The sequence below is a fragment of the Doryrhamphus excisus genome, chromosome 8 (genome assembly GCF_030265055.1).
Source record: "Doryrhamphus excisus isolate RoL2022-K1 chromosome 8, RoL_Dexc_1.0, whole genome shotgun sequence".
In the NCBI taxonomy this organism is placed as follows: Eukaryota; Metazoa; Chordata; class Actinopteri; order Syngnathiformes; family Syngnathidae; genus Doryrhamphus; species Doryrhamphus excisus.
The window spans coordinates 6,433,377-6,460,939 of record NC_080473.1 but is presented as its reverse complement, the minus strand read 5'-3'; the positions used below and the strand labels follow the sequence as shown (position 1 = coordinate 6,460,939).

Genomic DNA, 27,563 nt, shown 5'->3' with positions numbered 1-27,563 from the left:
AAAACAGCAGCCCCCACCAAGACAAGAATGAGAGGCCTCTAAGTGAGTGCGTCCGTGAGTGGAAACAACAAGGTCAAGGGCGGCGGCGTAGTGGGGCCGGGGTCGGCTGCGATGGTAGCAGCATTTTGAAAGGAAAGCCCCCGGTCAGCTCTTTACTTTAGAAAGGTGCGCTTTCACCGTTTAGTCATTTCAGCAGATTCCCTCCCCAACACAAAACCGCTCTGCTGTGATTGGTCGGGCCGGTGGGTGCTCCATTGTTCCACGGGACCGTTTGTTTCGCCGTGTTTCCTTTCAGCTAACAAAACTTTCCCGTCACTCTGAGCAAAAATATCGGGCTCCACCAGGCTTTGACGGCCCGGAATATTGGAATCGCTCCACTTCAAAAAACATCAAGGTAGGTCACTTAAAACAGGTCACTTTTCTTATTATTATGATTATTTTTTACATTGCATCACTCAGATAATGTATTATTTTCATAGGAGGCAATGCCTCGCATCAGAAAACATAAATTTTTAATAATACACTAGTTTAATATACCTGTATTTCAATATATGTCATAAAAAATTCTAATGATACTAAAAATGTTAACATTTTAAGAAAGTATCATCATATTTAAATGCCTTTTTGTGTGATATGCCCTTACTAGAGGTTATTATTGTCATGACCTTTCTTCACTTCCTGTTCTTCACCCTTTCTCCGTGATTGCCTTATGAGGTCGCTAGGTGGATCTAAGTCACAGATCTTGTATCAGACCAACCAGGTGACTGAATGGCCTGTTTTTGGAAAGTAACAGCTTCTTGTCCTTGTTTTATTTTTGTTGGTGGTGGGGGGGGACAGGATGTACAGCTTCATGGGAGGTGGCTTGTTCTGCGCCGGAGTGGGCAACATTCTCCTCATTGTCTCCACGGCAACAGACTACTGGATGCAATACCGCCACTCCAGCAACTACATGCACCAGGGCCTGTGGCGCTACTGCGTGCCCGGGAAATGCATGACGCACACGGACAGCATCGGTAAGGAGGAGGCCGCAACTCTAAAACTACGCTCCGGTTTTGCATTCCTTCGCTATGTTGTTTCCTGGTCGGATATGGACCATTATTATTCAGTGTACATTTAGGCAAATTGTGCTTATCCTTATTCGGAATTAATCATTTTTAAGCATTAAGGTGGCTAAATGAACTCAAAAACAAGGCAGAAGAAGCAGTAGTGTTCTACATTGGCCGCTAGGTGTCAGTAATTGCTTTGTGAGACAAGCACCAGTGATTGATTGGCAGAACAGAAGTTCATTGCAGGTTTAAATGATCTCAATGAGTCTATGTTATATTACTTATGTCCAATTTATCTTATTTTCTCTGATTATTGTTTACTATATCGAGTAATACAAAAGTAAAGGTGACTTTATGGATGTTATTTCTGGTCTAATGAGGTTAAAACCCGAATTCTGAAGATTGTGGTCAGGTTTTCTATGCCATAATTATGAAAATATTGCACTCATTGATACCAAAATCCGACTTCACAGAAATTGTTCATTTATCGTGTACTGAATCCAGTCGTCCTTCGTTTTGTGTACTTAATGAAGTGTCCAGCAACCTGCTAATATATCTGAGGGGGATATCAGCGGGTCGTTGAAGAACTGTAATAGAGATAACATGTATTATTATTCTGATTATTATATAAACACATGCAGCGTACTGGGATGCCACCCGGGCCTTCATGATTCTGTCCCTGCTGGCGTGCTTCATCGGCATCGTGATCGGGGTCATGGCCTTCATCCACTACTCCTCCTTTGATGGCTTTGACAAGACGTTTGCAGCCGGCATCCTCTTCTTCATCTCCTGTAAGCTTTTGTCACTGAACCTTTAAGTGAACATATGGTTCCTCCATGACGGACATTAAAACGCACTCGCTAGCCAAAACAGCAGCACCTACCAACAGGGGCTGATTTCATGTTTTTTCATGGTGGGTGCAGGCTTCTTCGTACTGCTGGCCATGGCAGTGTACACGGGCGTGACAGTCAACTACTACGGTAAACGCTATGGGAGCTGGCGCTTCTCGTGGTCGTACATCATGGGCTGGGTGGCGGTGGTGCTCACCTTCTTCTCAGGTATAACACCACGGAAACGCAGCTCCACCCCCAAGTTGCTGAGGTTTCATGGCACGTCTCTTCCAGGTATCTTCTACATGTGTGCCTACCGCATGCATGAATGCCCGCGGAACTCAAACTCACGCTGATTTGGCCGAGACGCGTGAGAGCCGTACACACGTGTGCCGGCCGATGCAGTACCACGATATCGTGGAATTAACCTCGAGGAATGAAACACCCTTATGAACTCTACCACCGTTGACGCTTCATGAATATTCATCAAGGAGCTCAATAAAGGAGAAAGTGCATTTGTCAGTGGTCTACTTTTTCTCACACATGGACATTGTTAGCAACCTAAAACCTTTCTTGTTAACTTTACAAGAATTAGTCTAAAAACGAGCATAGCGCTCATATCAATGACATAATGGCAACATATAGGGCAGCCCAAGACTATGATATTCAAAGATCCCTTATATGACAGAAGGGCTCTGTTGTCTTTAAAGACTGACTAGAAAATGATGCTCAAAGAGCATCTGGGGTCCCAAGTGGTCTCACATGGTGGTCATTAATTTCATTTTTAAAGTCTTTTTTTTTTATTATTTTAGGTTACATATTTATTTCAGCCATTTTTATTTATTATTTTTACATGGAAGTCATTTTTATTGTTTACATTTTCTCATTTTTTATTCAGCAATTTGTAAAATGTTTCCATGTACATTTACTTGTATTATTGCATATATGTTTTTTTTTATTTTTTAACTATATATTATTATTAATATATTATATTATATATAATTATATGTATTATTTAATTATATTTTATAATTTTTTACACTTTCATTGAAGTCACTTGTTTGTATTTTTTATATATTTTTATTTTTATGCTCTCATTTAAGTACTTTTTAATTTTCAACTTTACACTTTTATTTGTCATTTTTGTGTTGAATTTTTTGTATGTTTTAATTTGAGTCATTTTAATATTTTTTATATACCTTCAAGTATTTTTGTATGTATTTTATTTATTAGTATTTTATTTATTGTATTTTTGATGAAACTTTTATTTACGTCATTTTTAAAATTATTTTTTACACTTATTTATCATTTGCAATTTTTTACCCTGACAGGCCTAGATGTATGCATACATAGTAGATGCATACATCCATTTATATTCGACATACATTTATCGAGACATCCAGCGATAGATACACACATACAGTACATACAGTACATCCTTAATAGCGTCCCTGGTTGCCAATGGTGACCAGACCCCCACTTTTTTATGAATGTTGTGTGCAGACACGCGCGCGCTCCCGAACTACATTCATGTGGCGTGAATGCGCGCGGCGAAGGCGTGGAGTTTGGGATTTTGAGGGGGTTGTAAACGGAAGGAGACGAACAGGAAAGGAAAAGGACTGCGTACACACACGTCATAGAAAAGGGAAATAGAAGAGGGGGGAAAAAACAACAAAGATACTCGGCGATGTTTCATTTCCACCCTTGTTTAGTCGCTCTTATCCAGCCTGTCTCCCCCCTCCTCCTCCTCAGCAGCAGCAGCGCCACTTCCTCTCCGGAGCCCTCGGCGAGTGGTCTCCGCCACAAGCCAGCAGACAGCAGCCTCGCCGCCGCCCGGTACCCGGACTGGGCTGTCACACACACGAGGTACCATTTCCCGTCGACAGGCAGCAGCAACACGGGTGGAGAGAGCTCCGCCGTTGATGCTGACTTGCACTGGGGCTTGTCAGAAGGCAGAAGCGGTGCCATTGTCCACTGTCTCGGCTCCCGTAGACGGGCTGCCCTCACGCCGAGGCTAGTCCAAGTCCAGCACAGCGAGCTCCCCACTCAGCGTGGGGGGTTGTGTTAGCCACAATCGGGTTTTTATTTAACAAACTGATGGGAACCTTCATTCGATAGCCCCCCCTCTTCCTCTAACCCACCGGGTTAGGGGAAATCGCCGGATTAGCCACAAGGGCGCTGTCTTCGCCGAGGGGGGCTCCGGCCGGATTCCTCCAGCGGGTGCTTCGGTGCCCCCTGTTAACGCCTGCCGCGCCTCACCTGTCTGCGGCTGTGAGTGGACCCTAAAAGCGGACGCCGAGACTCCGACCGAAGATGGCAGGCAACCTGAAGAAAGGCGGGGGGCTCATCGGTATGATGAAGGATGCCTTCCAGCCACACCACCACCACCACCTCCATTCGCACCACCAGCCTGGGGCCGTGGACAAAAAGACCGTGGAGAAGTGCTGGAAGCTGATGGACAAGGTTAGTTAGACTGAATGTGTGTGAATGCTAAGCTAACCAAGCTAACTAATAAGCTAGCCAATCGTGTGCTGCTGGCATTGCTAAGCTAATCAGCTGTGGGGTTAGCTTGTGATGGCTAATTGGCTAACTAGGTTTCTTTTTCATGTCAAAACAAAGACCTCTTAAGATTACAGCGTCAAAGGGTTCCTTTTAAACGTTTGTAAATTCCCCATGCTGTACTCTACACTTTAGCTTTACTGTATGTCTATGTACGAAATAAAGTTGTAATAAAAGTGGCGTTTATCTGTGCAGGAAACGGTTAATTGTGTAAACAGCGAATTGTGTAATTACATGGGGTGTCTCTCGGAAAAAGAAAGGTACTCTTGCATTTTGACCTTCAGTTTCCTGTGAGCTTCTTCACATATTAAGAATGAAAAGGAAGACAAGACACTCTATTTTTGTCTCTTCCTCTTTGACTTTTACCACTAGAGTACAAGAAGGAGACTTTATTTTATCAAAAGATAACTGGAATTACAGTACCTGTCTGGATACAAAAATAGCAAGCAAAAATATCTGTATACTAATAATGAATTATAAAAATAATAATACTGGAGAAGCATCTATATGACAGTACCAGTTGCAGCAGAAGTCTTGAATGCATGCCAAATTGCAAAATTAGTTTTTGCAGCTAAAAACAGCAGGGCTTGCCTCATATTGAAGGTCTGACTTGAGTTCTTGCAGGAATAGGTCGAGCACTCTTCATAAAGATTTGACAACAACACTTTGACAAGTGTTTTTGCAGTAGGTCCTTTAAAATGGCAGTGTGTGCCTGTCATGAACTTGATATTTGACTAATTTGTGTATAATGTAAATGCAAGGTGGAAATATCATATTGAATACTAGTCAAAGATGTTGTAGAACTTCCTGAAACAAAACAGTAGTCCAAAATATATAAAATACTGTCAAATGTCTAAAGGGGTACACCACTGTAAAAAATTTGGGAACCACTGCTTGGATAAAAAGTGAAGTTGTCTCTTAATATTAGCTTAAATACATGAAAGCCTTGTTTTTTTGATGTATTGTTGTTGTTTATTGACTAAAAATGTACAATCAATAAGCTAAAGCAGTTCAGTTCAATTCTTGAATCCACTTTTATGGGTGCAAAATACTAAAGAGATATTTAAAGGGCTTTGTTGTCCCCAAGCTTGCTAAAATATCACCCTTTGTTTACGTATTGTTTTCCCCTCACTCTCTAGACTTTGCTAGATATATGGCATGTTCTCCAGGAACTAGTCGTATATGTTGTACATGGCAGAAATGAAGAAGCATGTTCTTGCTTGTTAATACCTGAGCTCATTGAAGAATGCAACAAGTGTCATCTCCTCGCTGCTCACATGTTAGAAGTCGATTTTGTACAACACTCTTAACAATATCTTTTTACAAATGTTTTCACAGTTAAACAGAAGTACGTATTTGCTTGAATGTGCGGTGCAACACAACAAACTGCTTGTCAAGCTAACATTGACATTAAACCCTCCCTTATAGCATCACAGATATGACATACAGCCTGCTTGAGCTTTTCACACCAGCCAAATAGTGCAAACTATTCACTTTTAGACTAAACATCACAACTTTACCCCCATCTGCCATGATTATTGACGTGGGGGGTGGTTCGGGATTTTAAAATTTTGACTTGTGAAAGACTGTGGACTGTCGTGGCTTGCTGCGATACAGGTAATATGAATACAAATACTATATATATCAATGGAAACATAATTTCTTTACAATTTTTTTTTGTCATAACATCTGGGACTTACAGTCTCTGTCGATGTCCTTGGACAAATGCACCGGTAATTGAGGACCCCTGTTCCAGTCTGTCCCCTTATTGTCTTTTTTTTTTTTTTTTTTTAAAGGGCGACAACAAAGTGACTCATGCGCATAATTGTTACAGTCAGCTGGGAAAAACCTTACCGAGGATGAGGCTAGAGCGTGTAGTCGAGTGATGTGTCTGGTTGATCAATGACAAATCTTCATATGCTTTGAACGACCCTCAGATGGAAGATTGTCTCTCAGTTGACCAATTGCTGTATTCATGTGTCAATGATTGTTTGTTCAGCTAAATAAGTGAAAGATTATCTGGGTTTTCAACCTTTTTCCCAATTTCACTGTTATGGAAATTGTACAAGGGCTGGGTCGAAATGCTTGAAACCGCTCCCAAAGCAGTTGTCAATACAAAGCACGACCACAATATGAGATGTAATCAGAGATTTATATCAGACTTAACCTCACCTCAGAGAGCCTTCTCCATTATTTGCAGGTGGTGCGCCTGTGCCAGAATCCCAAACTGGCCCTGAAGAACAGCCCCCCATACATCCTGGATCTACTGCCAGACATGTATCAGCACCTGCGCACAATCCTGTCTCGCTACGAGGGTAAAATGGAGACACTGGGAGAGAATGAGTACTTCCGAGTCTTCATGGAGAACCTGACCAAGAAGACCAAGCAAACCATCAGCCTGTTCAAGGAGGGCAAGGAGCGCATGTATGAGGAGAACTCGCAACCCAGGTGAGCATCAGTGATCACCTTGAACTTTTTGCTCAAGCGGGTGGATCAGCGGTGTGAATCCAACTGTTCAACAGTTGAATAGTTGAGACAAGGTTGGCACAGAGAGTGAACAGTTGCTCCCAGCACTCTGAGGGCTTTCAGCCTCTATCAAAACAAGACTTGAGAGAGGTTGTGGTTGGAGCGTGTCAGCATCTGTGGTCAGAGGAGTGCTTCATCTGCAGATGCTGTCGCTCTGGTTTGTACCTCCCCCAATCTCTGCCATCTACATGCAAACATTGCCTTCATGTGTGAAGCTTTGTGCCTTTGCTGTTGTGGAAGTGCATTTAATGCAAGATCGCACACAATAAGAAGCCTTATTTTGACTTAGGTGAAAAGGTGCATCGCTGTTTGTCTTTGACTGTGTCTTTTTGAATTTTTTAAGATGCTTTTACTCACAAAGCAATGTTCTTTGTGATGGTTATGCTGTCACCACCGCCTTCAGGTGCTTCTGTTTTGATCTGAGCGACGGTGACATTAAGGACATGAAAAGAGATGAACCTTGTAGGACAAAAACGAGCTTCGAACGTTTGTTTTAAAGACAAAATGTCACATTTGGAATCCGTGGACCAGAGGTTAGGCAGATAACTACAGCTAGCTGGCTAACAGCCACCAGAGGGACAGAGGAAATGAGAGCCAGGCAAAATGTGTAAACAAAGATGGTAGAAAAGTCGATGGAATGCGATTGAAACATGCTGCCATTGATCACACACGCTGACATCGACAGGCTTAGACTATGACAAGTTGTTGTCAGTAGACGCCAGATTTTACAGCGTCTCTTGTCAATGCCCGTACTTGTATTTACTTGGGACGTCTCACCATTTTGTTGCAGTCTGGAGCCCTGACAAAGTCAATGAATGCTAAAGCAGAAGCCGCATACTACAGTGAACAGTAGCCAGGCTTGATTCTCAAAAGACTGCCATTGTACATGGTAAAGGCTGTAACCAATAAATGCAATAGAACCAACCGATGACATCATTGACAATAGCATGTTATTGTGACCAGCGGCCACACAAGAGTGAAGGACATTGAGCTCCCCTGGAGGCTAGTAAGTTGGATAACCTCTAAGATTTACTGACTGAGACTCCTCTCCGCCTTAAAAGGCTAATAAATGGTGTCTTTCCCAAGTATACCTAACTGTGTGTACCATAAGCTAACATTTGCACATGCTGATTCGCAGTTAGGGGCTATAGTCTTTACTTGCCTTTGGAGTCGAGTAGATGGGAGGTGCCTATACATACTTGGGATAGACATTTGGCTATATTTGAGAATAGGGTTGGGCCATAATTTTTATTTACCGGTATAAATTCTTCTTATACCAGTACAAATGATAATTTAAAATGGAATAAAGCAGCGCTGATGACTTAGAGCTGAAGTAAACATTTTGAAACGGTGACAAACGCTGGCAGAAGTTGGCAGCATTTCTTCTTACGGAGCATGAATGGAAGCTAGCGGGGTTTGGTTAAGCATGCTAGTGTGGTTGTGTTTGTGCGACTTGGGCTGGATGAGTATATTTTCACCGTGTTGTGTTTTACCGCTAATGTACGGAGCGTTTTACAAGACAATAAGCACGTTTATTCATGTCTCCAGCGTTTGCAGGTTCTTGCAGACCGTTGCATCCCTATTGTATGTTTAGCACATGGCATAACATCCAGAATAATGGAGCCCAAAGGAGGTCTGCGTCTTCTTCTCTCCACAAAGCAGTTGAGACTTGATAGCAGCCAAGTACTGCACTCAATTTTGCTTGAAGATGCAATTGATCAATTCCGTACATTACACATCCACCGTGCGGCCCTTGATCAGTTCCACAGAATCTAAATAAGTCTCGAAGGTTAATCGGCCTAAAGTGTCATATTATACTATTTTTCAGCAACTTCAAACCCTCCAAGGTTTTTATTTTAAGATGTGTAGCAAAGCCAGTTTTTTTCTTTAAATAGCAAAACTGTGGCATGGTGGACATATACTGGGTCGGACTCAGCTAGCTATGGGCGGTTCAGAGGTGGTATCATGTCCATGAGGAAGGAGGTTGTGAAACTGTACAAATTCAAAAGCAACCGTTTGAGCCAAAAAGTGAAGCAAAACTCGCAAGGGGGATGATTTTTCTCGTGCTCCGTGCTCATAAACAGTCTCGAGAGCGGAGCGGGGCAATTATCTGATCGTGATTGTAATAGCTGATAAGTTTCAGGCCCATGGGCATATGTACTCGATCAGCCAAAGTCGATGTTTTCCTGTTACTTTGTATGTTAATACAATTTTAAAGTAATCACCTCAGTTTTTAGTACAAATACTTTAAAGGAAAACTGCTTTTTCTTTACATTTTGCCAATCATGCACATTTGTTATGAGATACATGAACACATATTTCATGAACGTCATTAGGACTTACCTATTTTGATGCTAAAGCCCTAACAAAAAAAACGTAAAAAATGCTAACCGTTTTTTAGTTGAAACAGGTAGGTCTCAATGATCTACATTGTTAGCTAGCTCATATTAACTTGTTTGCTCTTGTTGCAATGCACAGAAAAGGGAAAGAAATATATGTTCCTCTTTCACATAAGGATTGTGGATGGTGGGCAAAATAAAAAAAATCCAGTGTCCAGTGTGTCTTAACGGATAAGGTGCATGTATATGTTAACCATTATCCATCTGGCAGACCCCTCAACAGTAAAAGGTTGATCAATGTTTCGGCGGTAAAGCCTCCGGATACAGCTTTGACCTCTCAAAGACTTGTCTTTCATCTGGTCCCTGGATGAAGCTTCAATCACATCCTGACCACCATACATCGGTCCAGCTGGTTGCAGGAAGTGGTGGGCTTGCCGGCGCTGTGGGAGGCCCTTCACTGCGCACAGAGTGAAGGAACTTTAGCCTATGAAAATGTTGAAGAAATATACTCTTACTGACAATTCACATTTGTTCGTACTTGTCACAGGACGAAACAATTGGGATGTTTGTCCTGACAGTTGTACAGCTGGTCACTTACTGTTTTGATGAGAAATTGCTCATGCTGAAAGTGTGTGATTAGAATGTCTACAGTATGACATTTATTCACTGGGGTTATTGCAGGCTGGCTGGGTTGGCAATGGCTCTCATCCAGCTTGTGCACAGAAAGAAAATACAGTCAAACCTCAGTTTTCATAAACCCTGATTTGGTTTGGTCCTAGAAGTTTATATTGATGAACGTGCCATGGGGCCAAAGAAAGTAGAGAATGCCAGCAATTGGATGAAGAAGGTCCCGCCAAGATGTATGGGAAGTCCGCATCTACAATAGGTTGCATTCATCATTTATAATTATTTTGCGTTGTTTTCTGCTTGAAAATATTTTTGGGGGTGTCTGGAAAATGAATTGGATTAATGTGATTTTCTATGGTTAAAATTGAATCCTTCTTTGTAGTTCTCAGTTTTCGTCTGACCTTTTGCAAACAATTGACGTCAAACCAAGGTTCCACTGCACGTGTCGTTGTACTAGAGGTGTAATGGCATTTTGAACGTCTTTGAAGGGGCTCCACACCGTACCCCAGTGAAGAGCCAGCCCTGCTCGCACTTCGGCTCCCTTTTTATTCTTTATACTTGCACAATCTATTTCTGTGCACAAATGGTCACACTGTCCAGCCCTGCTACTACTTTACCTTGCTTTGCTTCGCACAAGATTACACTTTTCTGCATTCTGTGGCCCTGGCTACACCCCGTCTATGGTATGGTCCATCTGTCTGTGGAACCAATGAACCAGTGAACCTTCTTCCTGCCTGTTTGGAAGCGAGAGGCGAGGAAAATGTATTATTCTTATTATGTATATTGTGTGATTATTTATTGTACCTGCCCTAGTGTTTTTTTCTGAACGAGAATATTTAATCTTGCGCGATGTTGTGACATATATTATACTTTTTGAGGAAATGCAAACTTCCTTATTGCCTGCAGTGCCACATTAATAGTTCCAGTTTGTAGTCCTGTCCCTCATCTCTCCTGTACAGTGCCGGGACCCTGCTTTGGTCTTACCCGCTTGTCTTTGTCAGTTTCTTTCACTCTGAGGGCCAATTGTTGCTAAACAGAAGACTAAAATGACGGAAGAAGGGTTTCAGGCTCAAGGTTTTCCTTGGCAGTATCGCCCGCTAGCCAAAGGCCGGGCCGCACTGTGTTTGTTGACCAGTTACTGTCCTGGCTATGGGCAGTTATATTTCCTAATACATACACCCTTGGGCATAACACATTTTGCTTAACTTCTGTTTTCAAAAGGTCACTCTTGGGGACAATGTGTAAGCTTCTCTTATTGTCTCTCATTGCTTAGAACGATCTATTTGTGTAGCCTCGTATGGAACAATATGCAAATAGTCGAGCGCATATCAATGCTGTTTGATCAAGCTGATTAAGGAAGTAAGTTTGCATGGAAATCAGGAATCGCTAGCTTCTGGGCAGATGTTGGCGAAACAATGTGGCTACTCATATTTTAAACAGTAAAACACAGTCATGGGTTGTAATAATGAGGATTAGTGTTGTTGGCCTTGCTTGCCTGCTGAATGTGGCAGTGCTGCACGATGCAGGAAGGAGCTCTCTCAACTAGTGCTATGACAAGACACTTGTTTTTCAATGCAACACATTCTTTGGTTTCTATAGAAAACGTTAAAAGGATTGCAGCCAGGGTATGTTCTCAAGAAGCATTGTTCTGTAAAAACTAAAAATAAAAATCTGCCAACCTCATGGTTGTTTCGCACCTCTGCTGTGTTCACATTTTGATAAGAATCAAACTGAACATGTGAACTGAACATCCTTTTGCCTTTTGCTAAGTCTGCACTACTCGGGAAAGAAGAGGGGAGAAAAATGCGTGATACGACTAGAATGAGAGTAAAAGGTTGTTGTAATGGTGTGCCAAGCATGTATCATCATAGACGAGGAGACTGAGGATGTTTGTCTTATTGCAACCAGGCATTTCTTTTATTTTATATGACTCATAAGTCCTAATTAAAATTAACACACACACACACTGCCCTGTAGTGCACATTCAGCTCTTGCTTCAGCTCTTGCTACTTTTTCACACTGAGCTCCAATATGCAGGCATACTGTGTTTTAACTATTTAAGAGGATTATACATACACTCCTGATCAAAGTTTAGAGACCCGTAGAAAAATTTTGAGAATTTACATTTTGCACTGTTTGATCTTAAGGAGGTTCTAAGTATAGCCTCAAAATGCAAAAAAAAAGCCATTTATTGCAAACAAGCAATACAGTGAAGTAGGCTGTTCCATCATCTGAGCAGAAGTTTTAGACTGCAGCCTTTTAAAGCCAAAATCTTCACATCTCAAAAAATGTGGACTTAGTGTTATTTTCTGTCAGGTATTCGAACTGTCATGATATCTTCAAAGGCAAAAAAGCTTTCTCTCTTTGAATGTGGTGGAATTGTTAAGGTGCATGAGCAAGGCCTCTTGCAGCAAGGCCTCAGTCATCAGAAACCTCAAAGATCATGAAAGTTATAGAACTAAAAAGTCAAGTGGTAGACCCAAAAAAAACCCATCACCGGCCCTGAGCCGTAGGATCCCATTGGCCGCCCATCAAGACACAGGACCATCCTCAGCCCAAATTAATTGGTGGTGCCAAGTGCAGTCCAGTAACCACCAGCAGCATCTGAGACAAGACTATTAAGAAGATAAAAAGCCTCCAAAAGCCTTGGCGATTTCAGCACCACAAAATTGCCCATTTGGAATTTGAAAAGAGAACCAAACATGAGACATGGAAAGGTGGAAGCAATATTTATTTTCTGAGAAGGAAAAAACAGAACCTTGATGGTGCTGATGGCTTCCAGCATTACTGGAATGGCAAGGAGATCCCACCTGAGATGTTCTCCGCACTGCACAGGCGGAGGGGGCGTCACGATGATCTTCAATAGCACTATAGAGCTTCATTTTGTGCAGGGGCGTCAAACAGAAATCCAAATGAGAAAATTTGTGGATGGATGACAAGGGAGGTTGACAACAATGGAAATAAGTTCCAAACAGTGGATGCGCTCCTTGAAGCCATCTTCACCACCTGGGGCAACATTCCCACTCGCCTCCTGGAAACACTGGCATTAAGCATTCCCAAAACATTTGAGACAATGAAGTAGTATATAGCTGTTTAGCGATATTTATAATCTTTTCATCAGCTTATGAACAGTTTATTTCATTTTATGCTTGTTTGCAATAAAGTGCTTACTCAAAAATGTAATTGAGGTGCTTGTATATGGAGTTATGTGGTTGAATCAATGGTTAAGTGCACAGTGTGTGTGTTTTGTGTGCTATCACGGCTGTTTCCTGATGGAGATATGGAGCAATGCCATTTCCGGAGGAGTTGAATTTGTAGAGTGATGATGGGAGATAATTGGGACACATTTCAAACACAAACATCCACTGTCTTGTGTTGTTTTGTTTACTGTCGAAGGCAGATATCAACATTGTAACAAGATTTGTTGGGTAGCAATATTGTTTGTCATTTCCTACTTTTTCCACATAATAACCGTAAGAAAAATCCCAGTTCAAAAGACGAACACATTCTTTCTCATACATGAGCACATGCACGGTCACAATGCATGGTCATGTTTAATCAGTGCGATCGTCCCTCCCCCAGTTATTCATTGTTGACAGCTGCAATCTTCAAGTACAGAAATAAACATATTCAACAAAAATAATCCACAAAGTACAAGCACAGGGTTTCTCCGTGTTCTTAATGATGACCCTACATTTCTTGAAATAAGCTACACACGTAATGGTCAAGTAAAGTATAGCGGGGTTCAGCCAGGATATAGCTAGGTCTAAATATTTGTTGAGCAAATCCACCAAAATAGAATGAAGAGGTGACTCTGGGTCTCGATAAATAGAGCTTTGTGTTTGAGCTCACTTCACTCATCTTAAATGGCTTTAAATGTTATGTAAACAAGATCTTCAAGCCTTTTTACTCTGGCTTCATTCTTCAATCTGAATTTCCCTTTAGCAGCAAAGATAATACAGCTGCACGCTGACATTTGGGCTACTTGTGAATCCACACACACGGCCATTCTGTAAGGGCTGACCCTTGCTGCTGTGCTGCGCTATACTAGCGATGTGTGCTGTCTGGCTGACGAGCCGCACTACTTTATCACAGCCAGCAGGAAACAGGAAGGGAGCAGCCAGCTGCTGGGTCAGAGGTTGGACTATAGTACTAGAGTGGATGGAAGGGGACAACAAGCTAGTGTTTAGGGGCAAAAAGAGCCTTTGCTCTTTGCTGTGGTTGTCGAAAGTGGGAGATAAACCATGGCAATCAAATCTGACTGTGTTGTGCACAGCAATGTGCACATGTTGGCACAGCAACTTTGATAACAATAACGTTTGAAGAGGATAGAAAAAAACAATGACTACACAGACCCCTGGGGAAGATGCAATTTATTTGTTTTATATTGAACTTTTATTGGGATGCTTCTGTCAAGAGTCAGTTTAGCCCCTGCCACATTTTCATTTTAAGCCACAACATCAAGGCAGGGCTCTTAGGTCTTTACCCTCGGAGCTGCTGTTTGTCACTGGCTAAATATTACATAAAATACACCACCACAAGCTTGCATATGTAACCAGTTTATCTACAGTAAATGAGTTAAACTGTATAAAGATGGGCACATATTGTAGTTTGGAATTAATAAGATTACGGTACTCACAGTTGGCAGTTTATTCACGCCTACAGTCATCCTTCATTCATTGTGGTTAATTGGTTCCAAACCTTACCGTGATTCATGAATTTCCACAAAGTAGGATTCATGGAATATTATTCATGGTAGTTACAGCAAAGAAAACCTCTTTAGACTTGGACAGACGTTATAGATCTACAAGGAAATGGCTTGGTTACATTAGCTTAACTGCAAAAGAAAAGAAAAAAAAGACACACTTGTAAATAAAATGCAATCCAAAATGTATAAAATAATAATACAAAGAATATAAAGTAATAAAACGAATATAAAACAATATTTGCATTTATTTATTTGCATTATTACCTTCTAAATACAGTTTTTACTATTATTCACGTATAATTGGTATGAAATAACAGCATTATAGTCACCTATACACTCATAATACGTAATATGGTAAGCATGGTAGGCTCACAGGTAATTCATAGGTACTTCATAGGTTAGCATTGCTATAAAACATAACTCATGGGTTAGCATTGCAATAAGACATAATACTCACAGGTTAGCATTGCTATAAGACATAATAACTCACAGATTAGCATTGTTATAAGACATAACTCACAGGTTAGCATAGCAATAGGACATAACTCACAGGTTAGCATTGCTGTAGGACATAATAACTCACAGGTTAGCATTGCTATAAAACATAATAACTCACAGGCTAGCATTGCAATAGGACAAAAACATAGGTTAGCAAAGTTTCTTGCTGTAGAATCTTGAAAATAATTGGGTCTATCACATGGCACTAAAGCTCACGTGATCTTTATGATGATTTTTTGCTTACATGGATTTGTGACGACAAACAAAACCCTGTCCAACTTTGCCCACGACGGGCTCGAACGAGCAACCACATGTTATTGCTGGGCGCCATGCACAGGAGGTGACATGTCACTTTTAGTCATTAAGTTTCAATAGAACCTACGCGGCAGGGCGATTATTGCAAGTCTCTCAGCCAAGCCACATGAGAAATCTGTGCGGGTTTAATTTTTTGCTTGTGCATGTCATTGTGCACATGGTGGCTTGCGAATATCGTTGCATTCTCAGAAAGTTTTAAAATGTTCAAGTTTCATAGCTGTCGCCCAGATGAGGACCAGTCAGCTGGACAGGATGCTAGATTCTCAAGGGTAAACATGGAAAATATGAATACCTGCTGAGTCAAATTTCCTGGAGCTATTTGACATTTAAAAAGAATAATTAAATATATAAAGAAAAAAAACAGAGGCATGGAAACTTGTTGGCGCCAGAGTAAACATACCAGGCAAGTTAATTACTGAATTCATTTGCACAGATATTTATGTGAATTTATCTTCAATATTAGCAAGATCGGATGCTTGCAAGAGTACTCGCCTTTCTCCTCTGAACTACTTTGATACCCCAATATTCCCTCCAGCCAAATCTGGCTGTCAATCAAAACCATGAGAGACGTCTAATTCGCTCTGGATTTGAGCGCATTGCTGCACATTTCTTCAGGTGTCTGGCCGTGAATTTTAACCAAGGTGATACCACCAGAGTGCAGATAGGATTGCAGGGTTTATGGTGTGTTTTTGTGAGGCAGCCGTTCTCACTGGTATATCATCTTTAATGATAAGCTTTAATAATAAACCCCCAAAGCAGATGGCTTGTGACCTCTGTTATGGTTTTAACTGCAAACACATGCCGAAAAATGAATTGGCACGCTGGTGATAGTAAGTACTCTGTGTGTGTTGTGCTTTGAATAGGAGTGTTGTAATACACTTCTGAACCGATAGCAATGCTGCAGTCTTGAATATCGTCTGATACCTATAGCATACATACCTTTTGCATTCATTCATTTTCTACCGCTTATCCTCACAAGGGTCGCAAGCGTGCTGGAGCCTATCCCAGCTGTCTTCGGGTGAGAGGCGGGGTACACCCTGGACTGGTCGCCAGCCAATCACAGGGCACATATAGACAAACAACCATTCACACTCACATTCATACCTATGGACAATTTGTAGTTGCCAATTAACCTAGCATGCATGTTTTTGGAATGTGGGAGTACCCGGAGAAAACCCACGCATCTAGCTGTGTGGCCTGCACGCTAACCACTCGTCCGCCGTGCAGCCCCTTTGTTACTCAATTGTTACAAAATGTTACAAATGTAACAGAAGGCTTGATCAAGTGATGTACTGTAAGGTATTCCGGGAGATGAAGTGCTACCATACACCTTATTTACGCATCATGAATTTTTCTGGAAGGGTATATGCAAGAGAAAGGGGTGTGGCATCAGTTCTTAGTTGGATGAAAGAGCAGCGCTAGTAAGTCTGAAAAAATGCAGCATCACTACAACTTGATTTTGCAGACATGACACGGAGATGAGAGAGAACCACCCTGAAAGGCCATTTCCACTGGAATCAGGCGGTCTGCCTTCAAACACATGCAGTGACATTACATTGGAACATTACATGTTCAGGTTATTGGTGATTTAAAAACTGATGCTTTCTTTCGATTAGATTTTTGCCTTGGAGAGATCCTCCCAGCAAGCAGCACTGGTTGGAGTTGTACAGTGATCTTCATCAGCCACCCTTAGGCGATATTCTCCCCTTGCAACACCCGTCTTCCTTGGTAGGGCACAGAGTGTGGTGTGCGGCAGCTGCAGTGTGCGGTGTGGCAGCGCCTTTTATTACTGTTGCTGCGGTGCATGTCAATTCCCACTGCCAACAACCACACACAATCTCCTTGTGTTTAGTTGTGGCCTCCTGTGTGACAGAACTTCATTAAAAGTTACAAAAGCAAGCAGCAAAGTTGTTGGTTGTGCAGTCGTACTTTGATCGCAGTGCTTCACATTTCTTAATGTTGTTTTTTTGGCTTTCGCAGGCGCAACCTCACCAAATTGTCGTTGATCTTCAGCCACATGCTGGCCGAGCTGAAGGCCATCTTCCCCAACGGTCTGTTTCAGGGTGACAACTTTCGCATCACCAAGGCCGATGCAGCGGAATTCTGGAGGCGTGCCTTCGGGGACAAGTGAGGCTTAAATGTTGTATGCATTGAATATGATATTACTGTACAGGATTCATGACAGGAGACAACCACAGTGTCACCTTTCCTTTTTTTATGACTTACTTACGTGCCATGTGTAGGTATTCTACCTTTGCAGTTAGCACCACTTCATCGAATCATAATATATCAGCAATATGGAAATGATTTTGAAGGGAATTCAGTTATTCAACATAGTCGTAGTAACATTGGTATCCCTGTGCTTTGTGCTTCTGGGACCTTTTACAGTGTAATTTCAATTCAAATGTGTACTTGGTGAAAAGGACTCTAGAACCGGGGATGCAGGCGCGCACAGTATGTATGCAGGCCTTCACACTGCTCCTAATGGCCGTTTGACATCCTGTCTTCAAAAGGACCATCGTGCCTTGGAAGGTATTCCGTCAGTCCCTCCATGAATTTCATCCGATTAGCTCCGGCCTGGAAGCCATGGCCCTCAAGTCTACCATCGACCTCACCTGTAACGACTACATCTCCGTCTTTGAGTTTGACATCTTTACCAGGCTCTTCCAGGTAGGCGACGCAACCCATTTTTCCTCATTGAATAATATGTCAGCACTCAACATCCGTATTATGTATGATTAACAGCCCAAGATGACATTTACACATGAATCATGCATCTCATTTCTGTAATCACACGGGCACTAATCAAATAACCATTAAAAATGCGGCGTTGCAGTTGATCATTTGTGTAATGCGGGTGTGACTCCGCTGCTTTTCGTGTGTTTTGCATGGAAAAGAAGCCTCGGGAGAAAGGAGGTCAGAAGGCGGATTTATCTTCAAAGCTTACTTAACTTATAAAGTGTGTGCGAGCATTTGCTTGTCTCATATCCGTCATTGAATGTGCGGCGGGCCAATTTAAAAAAAAAAAAAAAAAAGGCCAGTGTGCTGCGAATGGCTGCCGGGCACCACTTTGAGCATCACTGACACATTCTTCTGACACTTCCTCTCACTGACAAAGCCTCTACGTTCTAAAACTCCAAAGGGGAACCAAGTCTGTGTCCTTGACATGCATCGTACTGATGCTGCATCGAGTCCATTCCACGTCTCTCCATGCACATGTTTTGTCTGGATGATTGCTTTATTTGTGCTGTTTAATCATAAGCTGGGCTGACCCTGAGAAAAGGGAACTTGGCTTTTAATAGAGACAAGAGAAATTTGGTCAACTACAGTAAGAGAGATGAGTCATCCAACTTGTTTTGTGCAATAATGAAGAATTTGTGAAAATGTACGCACATGCATATATGTACATATATAATACATGCGTGTGAACATCGAATTGTGGTAGCCTATGAGTGTGTTTTGTGTTTTTTACTCTGGTCATTATGGTTACAGCTTATAGTACTTTTCAGCATTGCAATGTTGACTTATTGGTCACTCTTGTTTCCTGTGTGTGTGTAGCCTTGGTCATCCCTGTTGCGGAACTGGAACAGCTTGGCAGTTACTCACCCAGGCTATATGGCCTTCCTCACTTATGACGAGGTCAAAGCGCGGCTGCAGAAGTTCATTCACAAGCCTGGCAGGTGAGAAATTGTGTAGCACTGAGGGAATATTTACAGTATACTTTTTTTTTAATGTACTATCAGTATCTGGTGGTATGATTTATTTGTTTCAGACACGTTACATTAAATTCTTCAATCCAGACAATTTTCAAAATTCAACCCCTTCAGTAACCATCCATTTTAAATGATTGGACTCATTTTTCATCAGGAAAAAAAAGTTTCTACCTTTTTCCGCTTTTTATTAATCAGCAGTAGAAGTGGGTAAGTTTCAGGAAAATATAAGTGGGATTGGTCGTTTATATAATGGTATGAATATGTCTTTGGTATTGAATGAGTTACATCATCACGTTTACCCTTGAACAATGCAACATGTCCAAAAAGGAGGAAAAAGAAGCTGAGTGCATTACTGATAATTACTGATAATACATTCACCAAAATTTAGATAAATTTGCACATTTTTCAATGATAAAATAGTGATGTGCACCGACAAGCAGGCGTTGGTTCCTGTTTGGTTACGCGTACTTGGTGTGAGTATGTGTCTTTGTGTGTGAATGAAGGCTCCAGTGCACTGTAGCACTGGTACCTAGCATCAATGGTCCGATTGTACGCTCTGCAACACGATGTCACGGCTTTGGCCTGGCTTGCATAGCGCGGCATTCACATTTTAGCATTTTATTGGTCAGAGTCAAGCACAGAGACAACAGATTCTAATGCACTCCTCATAAGCACATCAGTTCATATGTTTAAAGACGTCAACAGTCATAGCACATCGTGCCAGCGTCTGTTTGCACCCACCCTCCCCAAATATCCTCCTCATTAAATCGGTGTGAAGCTCTCTGCTTCTTCGGTGTGTCATTTTATTTTCTTCATTGGTGTCTCTACAGTTACATCTTCAGACTGAGCTGCACCCGGCTGGGCCAGTGGGCCATCGGCTACGTGACGGCAGATGGAAACATTCTCCAGACCATTCCTCACAATAAACCTCTCTTTCAGGCTCTCATAGATGGCTTCAGGGAAGGATTGTAAGTCCAGAAATCATTTAGTCCGGTGCACTTGTACAACATGCAAAAAAGTCCTATGCAACTACTAGCTTTTACGATATCAAAATGACGTTAATGCAACACAACAGCAGCTAAGTGGACACGTACTGTTACCCGACTATGCACAAAGAAAATATAAAACCTATTTCCACAATATTCTGTGAAGGAGTGTCACATGGGCCAACACAATTCAGGATTAAGCCCTAAATGTTAATAATAATAATAATAATAATAATAAATATGCTGCTGTAAACCTGGACTGATAAAGGCTTATTTTATCTTAATATGGGTTGGTTACATCTATGCTGTACATTTGACCTGTTAATGACTTCAGCTGAAGGAGTTGTCTTCTAAGGAACAGTCTATTTTCAGAGGGGGGAATTTCACCAAAAATCTGCAAACGTGCAGGTATCTCCTGTATACCCAGTACATCTAGATCATCTAGATAGATTTTCAGGTGTATTGGAATGAAAAAAGGCAACAGTTGGAGATGATGATGTATACACCCATACACTTTCTTGGCATGATCACATATAAGCGATCAACTTTGTGCTTTCTGTGTCACCAGCTATTTATTCCCTGATGGTCGGACCCAAAATCCAGACCTGACGGGACTGTGCGAGCCTTCTCCTCAAGACCACATCAAAGTCACACAGGTGAGAGATGCGGGCACGCGTGATGTCAAAAAGCAGCTTTGTGGCTGCACACACAGAGTGGCAATGTTAGGGCAGTTATCTAAATCTAAAGCGTGCAGGGTGATGTATGTATTCCTTTTTTATCCGCAGAACCTTGGGGATACTATGGTTTCATAGTGAGTGTAATGTAATAGTTACTGCGTTCTTCTACAAAGGCTTCCTTTGTCAGATTTGATGCGTGGCAAATCCCTCTCAGTTCTACAAAACAACAACTACTTTAGGCTCTTCAGGCAACTGATAAAAAGTGCTGTTAACTCACGGCTGCCTATTTTCTACCCCGGCAGGAACAATATGAGCTCTACTGTGAGATGGGCTCCACCTTCCAGCTGTGCAAGATCTGTGCAGAGAATGATAAGGATGTGAAGATTGAACCCTGTGGTCATCTCATGTGTACTTACTGCCTCACTGCCTGGCAGGTAGGAGGAGGTGGCTTGTGTGGATTTTGTCATCAGTAGGGGTGTAACGGTACGCCATAATCACCGTTCAAGACGCATAGTACCTTGTTATTGTAAGGTAGCAAGATGCAAAACAGTGTTCCCAAACAGGAGCAATAGAATAGGTATAAATGATAATTTTAAGTGAAAAAGGAAGCGTTGATTAACTAAAGCTGTTTAAACAACAGCAAAAGTTGGTGGAACTTGCTCGACTCTACTCACCCTTCTGGTGTTCTGGTTCAGGAGTCAGAGGGGCAAGGCACGGGCTGCCCTTTCTGCCGCTGCGAGATTAAAGGTACCGAGCCCATCGTGGTGGATCCCTTTGACCCCAAGGACAACAGCGGAGGCTCCTGCAGAGGCATGTTCGGGGCCGAGGGCGCGCCATCTCCCAGCTATGACGACGACGATGACGACAGACTTGAAGACCCCCACCTCATGATGAGCAAACTGGCTTGCACAAAGGTAAGTTGATTGCGGAATGGGATGCACTTGAAGGTTGAAACACAAGACAGATGAAACACAGCTTTTTAATATTTTACTGCTCGTCAAACTCCCAGCTGCTATGTGAAGTCTTTTATCTCTGTGTGTTTCATCTCCGTCGTCTTGTGTCTGTGCCTCACACTTGTTCATATGTGGCTCCCTTGGCCTGCATCTTTGATGAGCCACTGCGGAGCTGCGTTTTTCACACCGCCAACTTTAATGTGGTCATCTTTCCCTTTGGACCATTTTTTTTATTTCAACCATGAATGACTGGACTGTAGCTCATTATATTTGTTTGGGGTGAGTCACGGTTGCTCTGAAAAATCAACAGTTAGCCCAAAGTTTCAACACATTAAAAAGCTTGGGCATTAAAATTTCCGCCTCTCCGCCCCCTGAAGAGAGACGGTTCCCCCTAATGAGATGTTTACCGAGCCCCGACTTGTTGTTATTAAACAACAACTTAGCAGAAACATGACAGACTGGAAGAAGTTTTCTGTCATGTCATCCAGTTTGAGGAAGTGGTAACTGTATTTCAGTCCCTCAGTATTTTGAAATGTGTTTTAAAAGAAAATGTTGCACTCAATTCTCCGTGTCTGCATGCCGGGTGCAGGTGGAACGCCCCCCATCGCCCATGTCCATGGCTCCTCAGTCCTCCCTGCCACCCGTGCCGCCCAGGCTAGACCTGCTTCCACACAGACCCCCCAACCCGCCTGGCGCTTCCAGTCCTGGAGTCACAGCTAAGGTCAGTCAAGTGTACTGCTTGGGTGAACCAGTGTAGGCACTGTTGATTAAGGCTTGCATTACTCGCTTTACAAATAGCCATTCTTTTAGAGAGGGCGGCATTTGCCCCACTGTAACACTTGTAAATATGGCAGCCAGAGATAGTAAGCATGCAGGAAGTGACTCGTATTACAAAGGTCTGTGCCAACCAATGAATCAGTGAAGTGCAGAGGAAGTGGGCGTATTCTGTTACTGTGTGACAGTTGGTCGTGCAAACAGGCTGACACCCCTCCCCTCGACTTGAGCTAAGCTATGGTAACACATGGCTGCTTCATATTTGGCATACAGAACGTCAACAGCTTCTGGCAGATGACATATAACTACATTGTCCAAAATGTCAGGAGGAAAATTTAATGTAAAATATCAACTACATGGTATTTTGGGGTTGGAGAAACTGAAAACTGAAGTATCTGACTACTCTATTTTAGAGGGATGTCATTCACCACCCAGGCCTTTTTTTTACGGCAAAACAAGAGAAAAAATGGAACAAAGGGCAGTAATAGAAAATGAAGACATAATATGAATAAGTTCAAATATTAAAGACTACAATTGTAATATTAAAATAAAACAAAGAATAAACCTTTGGTTGTAGGTAAGTTATAATACAACAAAGTCAATAAATAAAGACTTAGTTTTAGGGGGAAAATGTACAGGAACAAAGTTGAAAAAATATATTAAAAGCAGAACAAATTCGCAAAAATGGATAAAGTAAGGAGAAAAAAATAGGAGAAAAGTAAGTAAGGAGAAAAGGTTCCTTCATACTAATAGTATGCTTGTCACCAATAACACAAAGCTGATATGCAGGCAATTTTTGGTTTAAAAAAAGTAAAAAAAAAAAAATCTCAGTATTGTCTGCAGGGGCTGGTTTCAAAAGTGTTTCAAGTGGCCCCCGCATCCTTTTGATTTTTTAGTATGAGGCCCTCTGTGGAAAAAGTGTGGATGCCCCTGCTTGGTGGCCTCATCTACAACAGCTAAGTAAACGTAAATAACTGCCGGGGCCTCCGATGAGCGCTGGCTCAAAAACCATTGGCATTATAACAGCTGTTTGATTGGTTCCAGACCCGACACGCGATCCCGCGAAGTAGGATTCATTATTAATACATTTAACATTTTTGTAATTAGAGAATAGAAAACCGGTTTGACTTTCTAAATACGCTTTTACGGGATTGATTTCCGAACCGTGATTTAGTAATGGGCGACTGTTTTCTTCAGGGACTATTTTGTCAAAAAACAGTTACTGTACAACAACAACTATACATTCATTCATTTTCTACCGCTTATACTCACGAGGGACGCTGGCGTGCTGGAGCCTATCCCAGCTGTCTTGGGGCGAGAGCCTCCAGCCAATCCCAGGTTACATATAGACAAACAACCATTCCCACCCACATTCATACCTATGGACAATTTGGCATGCGTGCTAATCACTCAGCCCTCGTGAAGCCTATAAAATTACAATGATGTATGATTACGTATGAATGTGCATTGTGACCTACATTTTTGGCGTATTAAAGCGATCTGTTGGTGCTCTGCTGTATGTCTAGTTGTATTTACTACTGTTACCAGTGTAGGGTGTTGTATACTCGTGTGAGTTGGAGACTGTCCAGCTGGACTAAAGAATGTCATCCCAATCTTGGGTTCATGGAGGACGGAGGTCAGGGGCATTGTGTTGTAACAAGGATACAAAAACACTACAGCTGAACTGTCGTTCTGAATGTTACTTGTTTCCATCATGCTCCTATCTTCAGGTAGCATCTCATCACAAAGACAAGCCTCTCCCACTCCCCCCGGCACTGAGGGATCTCCCCCCTCCCCCACCTCCTGACCGCCCTCACATGGCCGCCCCATGCTCAGATGGTCGCATGCAAAGGCGACCCTTACCCTGTACGCCCGGTGAGGCCCCTCGAGATAAACTCCCACCAGCGCCCCCAAACCGGCCGTCTGCTGACTGGAACTCCCGGCCCGTCCCCAAAGCCCCGATCTCTTCCTCCTCCTCTTCTTCCTCTTCTGCTTCATCATCCTCATCTTCATCGTCCAGCCAAGTCTCTGGCGTGGACCTCCGTGTAGGTGTCAGGGAGCTCTCCAACCGACACTCCCTCCCTCTGGCGCTGCCCTCTGCTCTCATGGACACACGCACAGACCCACAGAAGAACAACTCCCTCAGTTTGGACCACCAGCTGGTTAGCACTAAATAAACCACACCCACTCCTTGAACCTGCATTCTAACTGCTTCTGGTCTGTTTTCTCGGTGGTATTTCTTAAGATTCTTCTGCTTCCCTTTCAGAACTTTGTCTCAGTGATTGGTCAGGATTTTGACAACCCCAAAGTCAAGCCATCATCCTCGGCCAATGCGATCTACTCACTGGCAAGCAGGTACTTTTATCCTACAAGCAGCCCCGTGAACCCGTGGTGCGCACTGCTGCCCCGCTGCAAGAAGGTTCAATCTGAATTTAAAATCTCTGGTTTTGATTTGGCTCCCAGACAGCCTTCAGCCCTGAGGCCGCTGGCAGCCGAGGAGGCCCGCGACAGTGAGGAGGAATCGGAGTACATGATCCCATCCTCTCGCCCCGTCCTGCCAGCCATCACAGCTCCATCTATAGGAGAGAGCCCTCCAGTCCCGAGACCCCCTCAGCCTCTCTATACCCTCCAGATGCAGACGCAAGGCATCACCACGTTCAACCAACGGTAGTCCTTCATGTCCTTCATTGGGTTTTTCCTTTTAACGCTGGTGCTAAAAAAACAGCAGTACCGACCTAGGCGAATAAACCATCTCTCAAACAGTTCCCTGGGCAGTATTAACGTGATCTTACCTTGTATGGAAATATATCTCCATAATAAAATTCAGTTCAAGTCAATCCTCATTCAATCCGAAGTTGAGTAACTAAAGTACCCCTATAATGCGTTGAATATGATTGTTGATAATCATTGCAGACCCGCACCGACTGACCTGGAGGACGGCCTTCAAATGTATGAAGCCATGTACAACATCCAGGCCAGGTCACAACAAGCCAGGGATTCAGGTACTTACACAAATGAATCACGTCGACAACGATCTTACGTCATAATGCTGCATCCTGACTTTTCCTCTTCCAGATTACTCCGAGCTGCCCCCTCTGCCCGTAACCAACGGCCCCCGGGAGACGTCGGTAGAGGACAGGGAAGATGAGGACAACAGCTATGACTACCCCAAAACACGACTGCCAATGCCGCCTGTCCGACGGCCCCTTTCAGAACTGGGAGGGCCATCCTCGTCGACTGCATCCTCCTCGTCAAGCTTGTCATCCGGAGCAGCTTGTAAGTTTCATTTTGAAGCATTCTATTAGAGAATCCAACCTATGAATCCATTCAAGGCGGCAAAGCACTGGGGTTGCACTGTGAAAACTTTATTTATCTTTATTCATCACCTTTTATTAAAAAAAAAAAAGCTCAATGACAATGAAATAAAACAGCACAATGATGGCCAAACTGCGGCCCGAGGACCATTTGTAGCATTCTATGAAAGAAAACTAAACGGCAGCAAAAATGGTAAAAGCAGCAGTAATTTTACAAAAATAGGTTCTATTTTAAAGTTTGGCTATTAGGAGAAAAAAGTTGTCATTTTTCAAGTACCCCACGAACATGACAGCCATCCTAGCTTCCTTGTGGGACAAAAACAAGCTCCGAATGAACCGCATTGCTTGTTTGTTGGAGACTGCGGACCAGAGGCCAGGAGGATGACTATGGCTAGCTAAACGGAAGAAGGTGACATATGTAAACAAAGTTTAAAACTCCACATTTTCGACTATTTTAAGGGACAACAGGTGTATATTTATCTGGTTGATGACAAATTTACTCTCCATGTCTCATATTTTAGTCGCAAAATGGAACCCTTTAGTTGTCGTCTGGAGTCCTGTTAATGTGTTTTTTGTCTGCATTCTGTCTGTTACCATGAACCTCTCAAAAAACATTCTTACAAAGCAAATGGGAGATGAAATACTTATTTCCTGACTGTATATTCCCCCAGGCACGTCAGATCCCATTGAAGCCCCCGAGAGACCCCCCAAGCCTCTCCCCAGACGAATCAACTCAGAGCGCCGCCACAGCCCCGTCCCGCCTGTCCCCGTCCCACCCGGCTGCGGGGCGATGGGAAGAGGAGACGTCAACCCTCAGATCAGCAGCGAGATCGAGCACCTGATGAGTCAGGGCTACTCCTACCAGGACATCCAGAAAGCACTGATGATTGCACAGAACAATATCGAGATGGCCAAGAACATCCTGCGGGAGTTTGTCTCCATTCCCTCCACCGCGCACATTCTCACATAGCGCTCTTTGGGGTCCTCGGCCGGCCCCGCTTGGCTCGGGTCCTTCTTTTCAAAGGTCGGCTTGCAGGGCCCACCTTCTCCTTGGTGCTTGTCCTCCACGCCCAAAGCTCTTTCGGCCAGCCGTCACCTCTCAAACTCAATTCTTTTTTTTTTTTTTTAAGGAGCATCTCACAGACCTGAGGACAAGGTTACATTTTGGAAGCCCCTTCCTGAAAACTGTAACCACCGCCTCACCAATAAAAGGTGTGTCTATATGAAAGTTTAATATATGGGTAAATGTATATTAAATGTATGTAATATATACGGTCTGTAAGTGAAACCATGTCCGCTTGCAGGGTCGCTCTTGGTACACAGACCTGAGGGTTGATGGGATAGACACGTGTGTGTGTGTGTGTGTGTGAATGAACAATTAAGGCCAAAATGATTCATAGTCAAATTTTAAGTGATTTAAAAGTGATTTTTTTGTATGGAATGGTTGGAAATGAGACCCAAAAGTGGCAAAAGATGAAGTTGCTTAACTTTTTTACTATTTATTTTTGCATTTTGACAAAAATGTCCATGATACACTCTTCAAATTGTTTATTAGAAGGTCTGGATTGCTCCCTCCCCACCCCCCACCCATAGAATATCAATCAAAACCAAACTTATTTTTCACAAGCTGCTGCGTTTCACCTGAAGTTGTCACAAAGGCTCCATCTAGTGGTACACGGTTACACCGGGGATTAGATA

At 42.7% G+C, this 27,563-nt stretch overlaps 2 protein-coding genes across 2 annotated transcripts; both read left to right on the top strand.

The window, feature by feature from the left end:
- Positions 1–242: 242 nt before the first annotated feature.
- lim2.3 (lens intrinsic membrane protein 2.3) lies at positions 243–2,385 on the top strand. Its single transcript, XM_058080187.1, has 5 exons — positions 243–394; positions 838–1,013; positions 1,688–1,837; positions 1,970–2,104; positions 2,171–2,385. Exons 2-5 carry the CDS (start codon positions 839–841, stop codon positions 2,230–2,232), a joined length of 522 nt encoding a protein of 173 aa, XP_057936170.1. The 5' UTR covers positions 243–394; position 838; the 3' UTR covers positions 2,233–2,385.
- Positions 2,386–3,432: 1,047 nt separating this feature from the next.
- On the top strand, positions 3,433–26,840 carry cbl (Cbl proto-oncogene, E3 ubiquitin protein ligase). Its single transcript, XM_058079843.1, has 16 exons — positions 3,433–4,339; positions 6,636–6,883; positions 17,429–17,575; positions 17,962–18,118; positions 19,007–19,128; positions 19,992–20,129; positions 20,716–20,803; positions 21,127–21,258; positions 21,520–21,738; positions 22,367–22,498; positions 24,282–24,713; positions 24,818–24,906; positions 25,015–25,218; positions 25,465–25,553; positions 25,627–25,827; positions 26,537–26,840. The coding sequence occupies exons 1-16, from the start codon at positions 4,190–4,192 to the stop codon at positions 26,833–26,835; spliced, it is 2,847 nt and encodes a 948-aa protein (XP_057935826.1). The 5' UTR covers positions 3,433–4,189; the 3' UTR covers positions 26,836–26,840.
- Positions 26,841–27,563: the final 723 nt, after the last annotated feature.

Coding starts and splice junctions, on each gene's coding strand:
- lim2.3 (XM_058080187.1), top strand. CDS start 839: ATGTACAGCTTCATGGGAGGTGGCTTGTTCTGCGCCGGAGTGGGCAAC. Junction 1,014..1,687: donor GACGCACACGGACAGCATCG/GTAAGGAGGAGG, acceptor AAACACATGCAG/CGTACTGGGATGCCACCCGG. Junction 2,105..2,170: donor GGTGCTCACCTTCTTCTCAG/GTATAACACCAC, acceptor CGTCTCTTCCAG/GTATCTTCTACATGTGTGCC.
- cbl (XM_058079843.1), top strand. CDS start 4,190: ATGGCAGGCAACCTGAAGAAAGGCGGGGGGCTCATCGGTATGATGAAG. Junction 21,259..21,519: donor ACTGCCTCACTGCCTGGCAG/GTAGGAGGAGGT, acceptor GTTCTGGTTCAG/GAGTCAGAGGGGCAAGGCAC. Junction 24,907..25,014: donor ATCTACTCACTGGCAAGCAG/GTACTTTTATCC, acceptor TTTGGCTCCCAG/ACAGCCTTCAGCCCTGAGGC.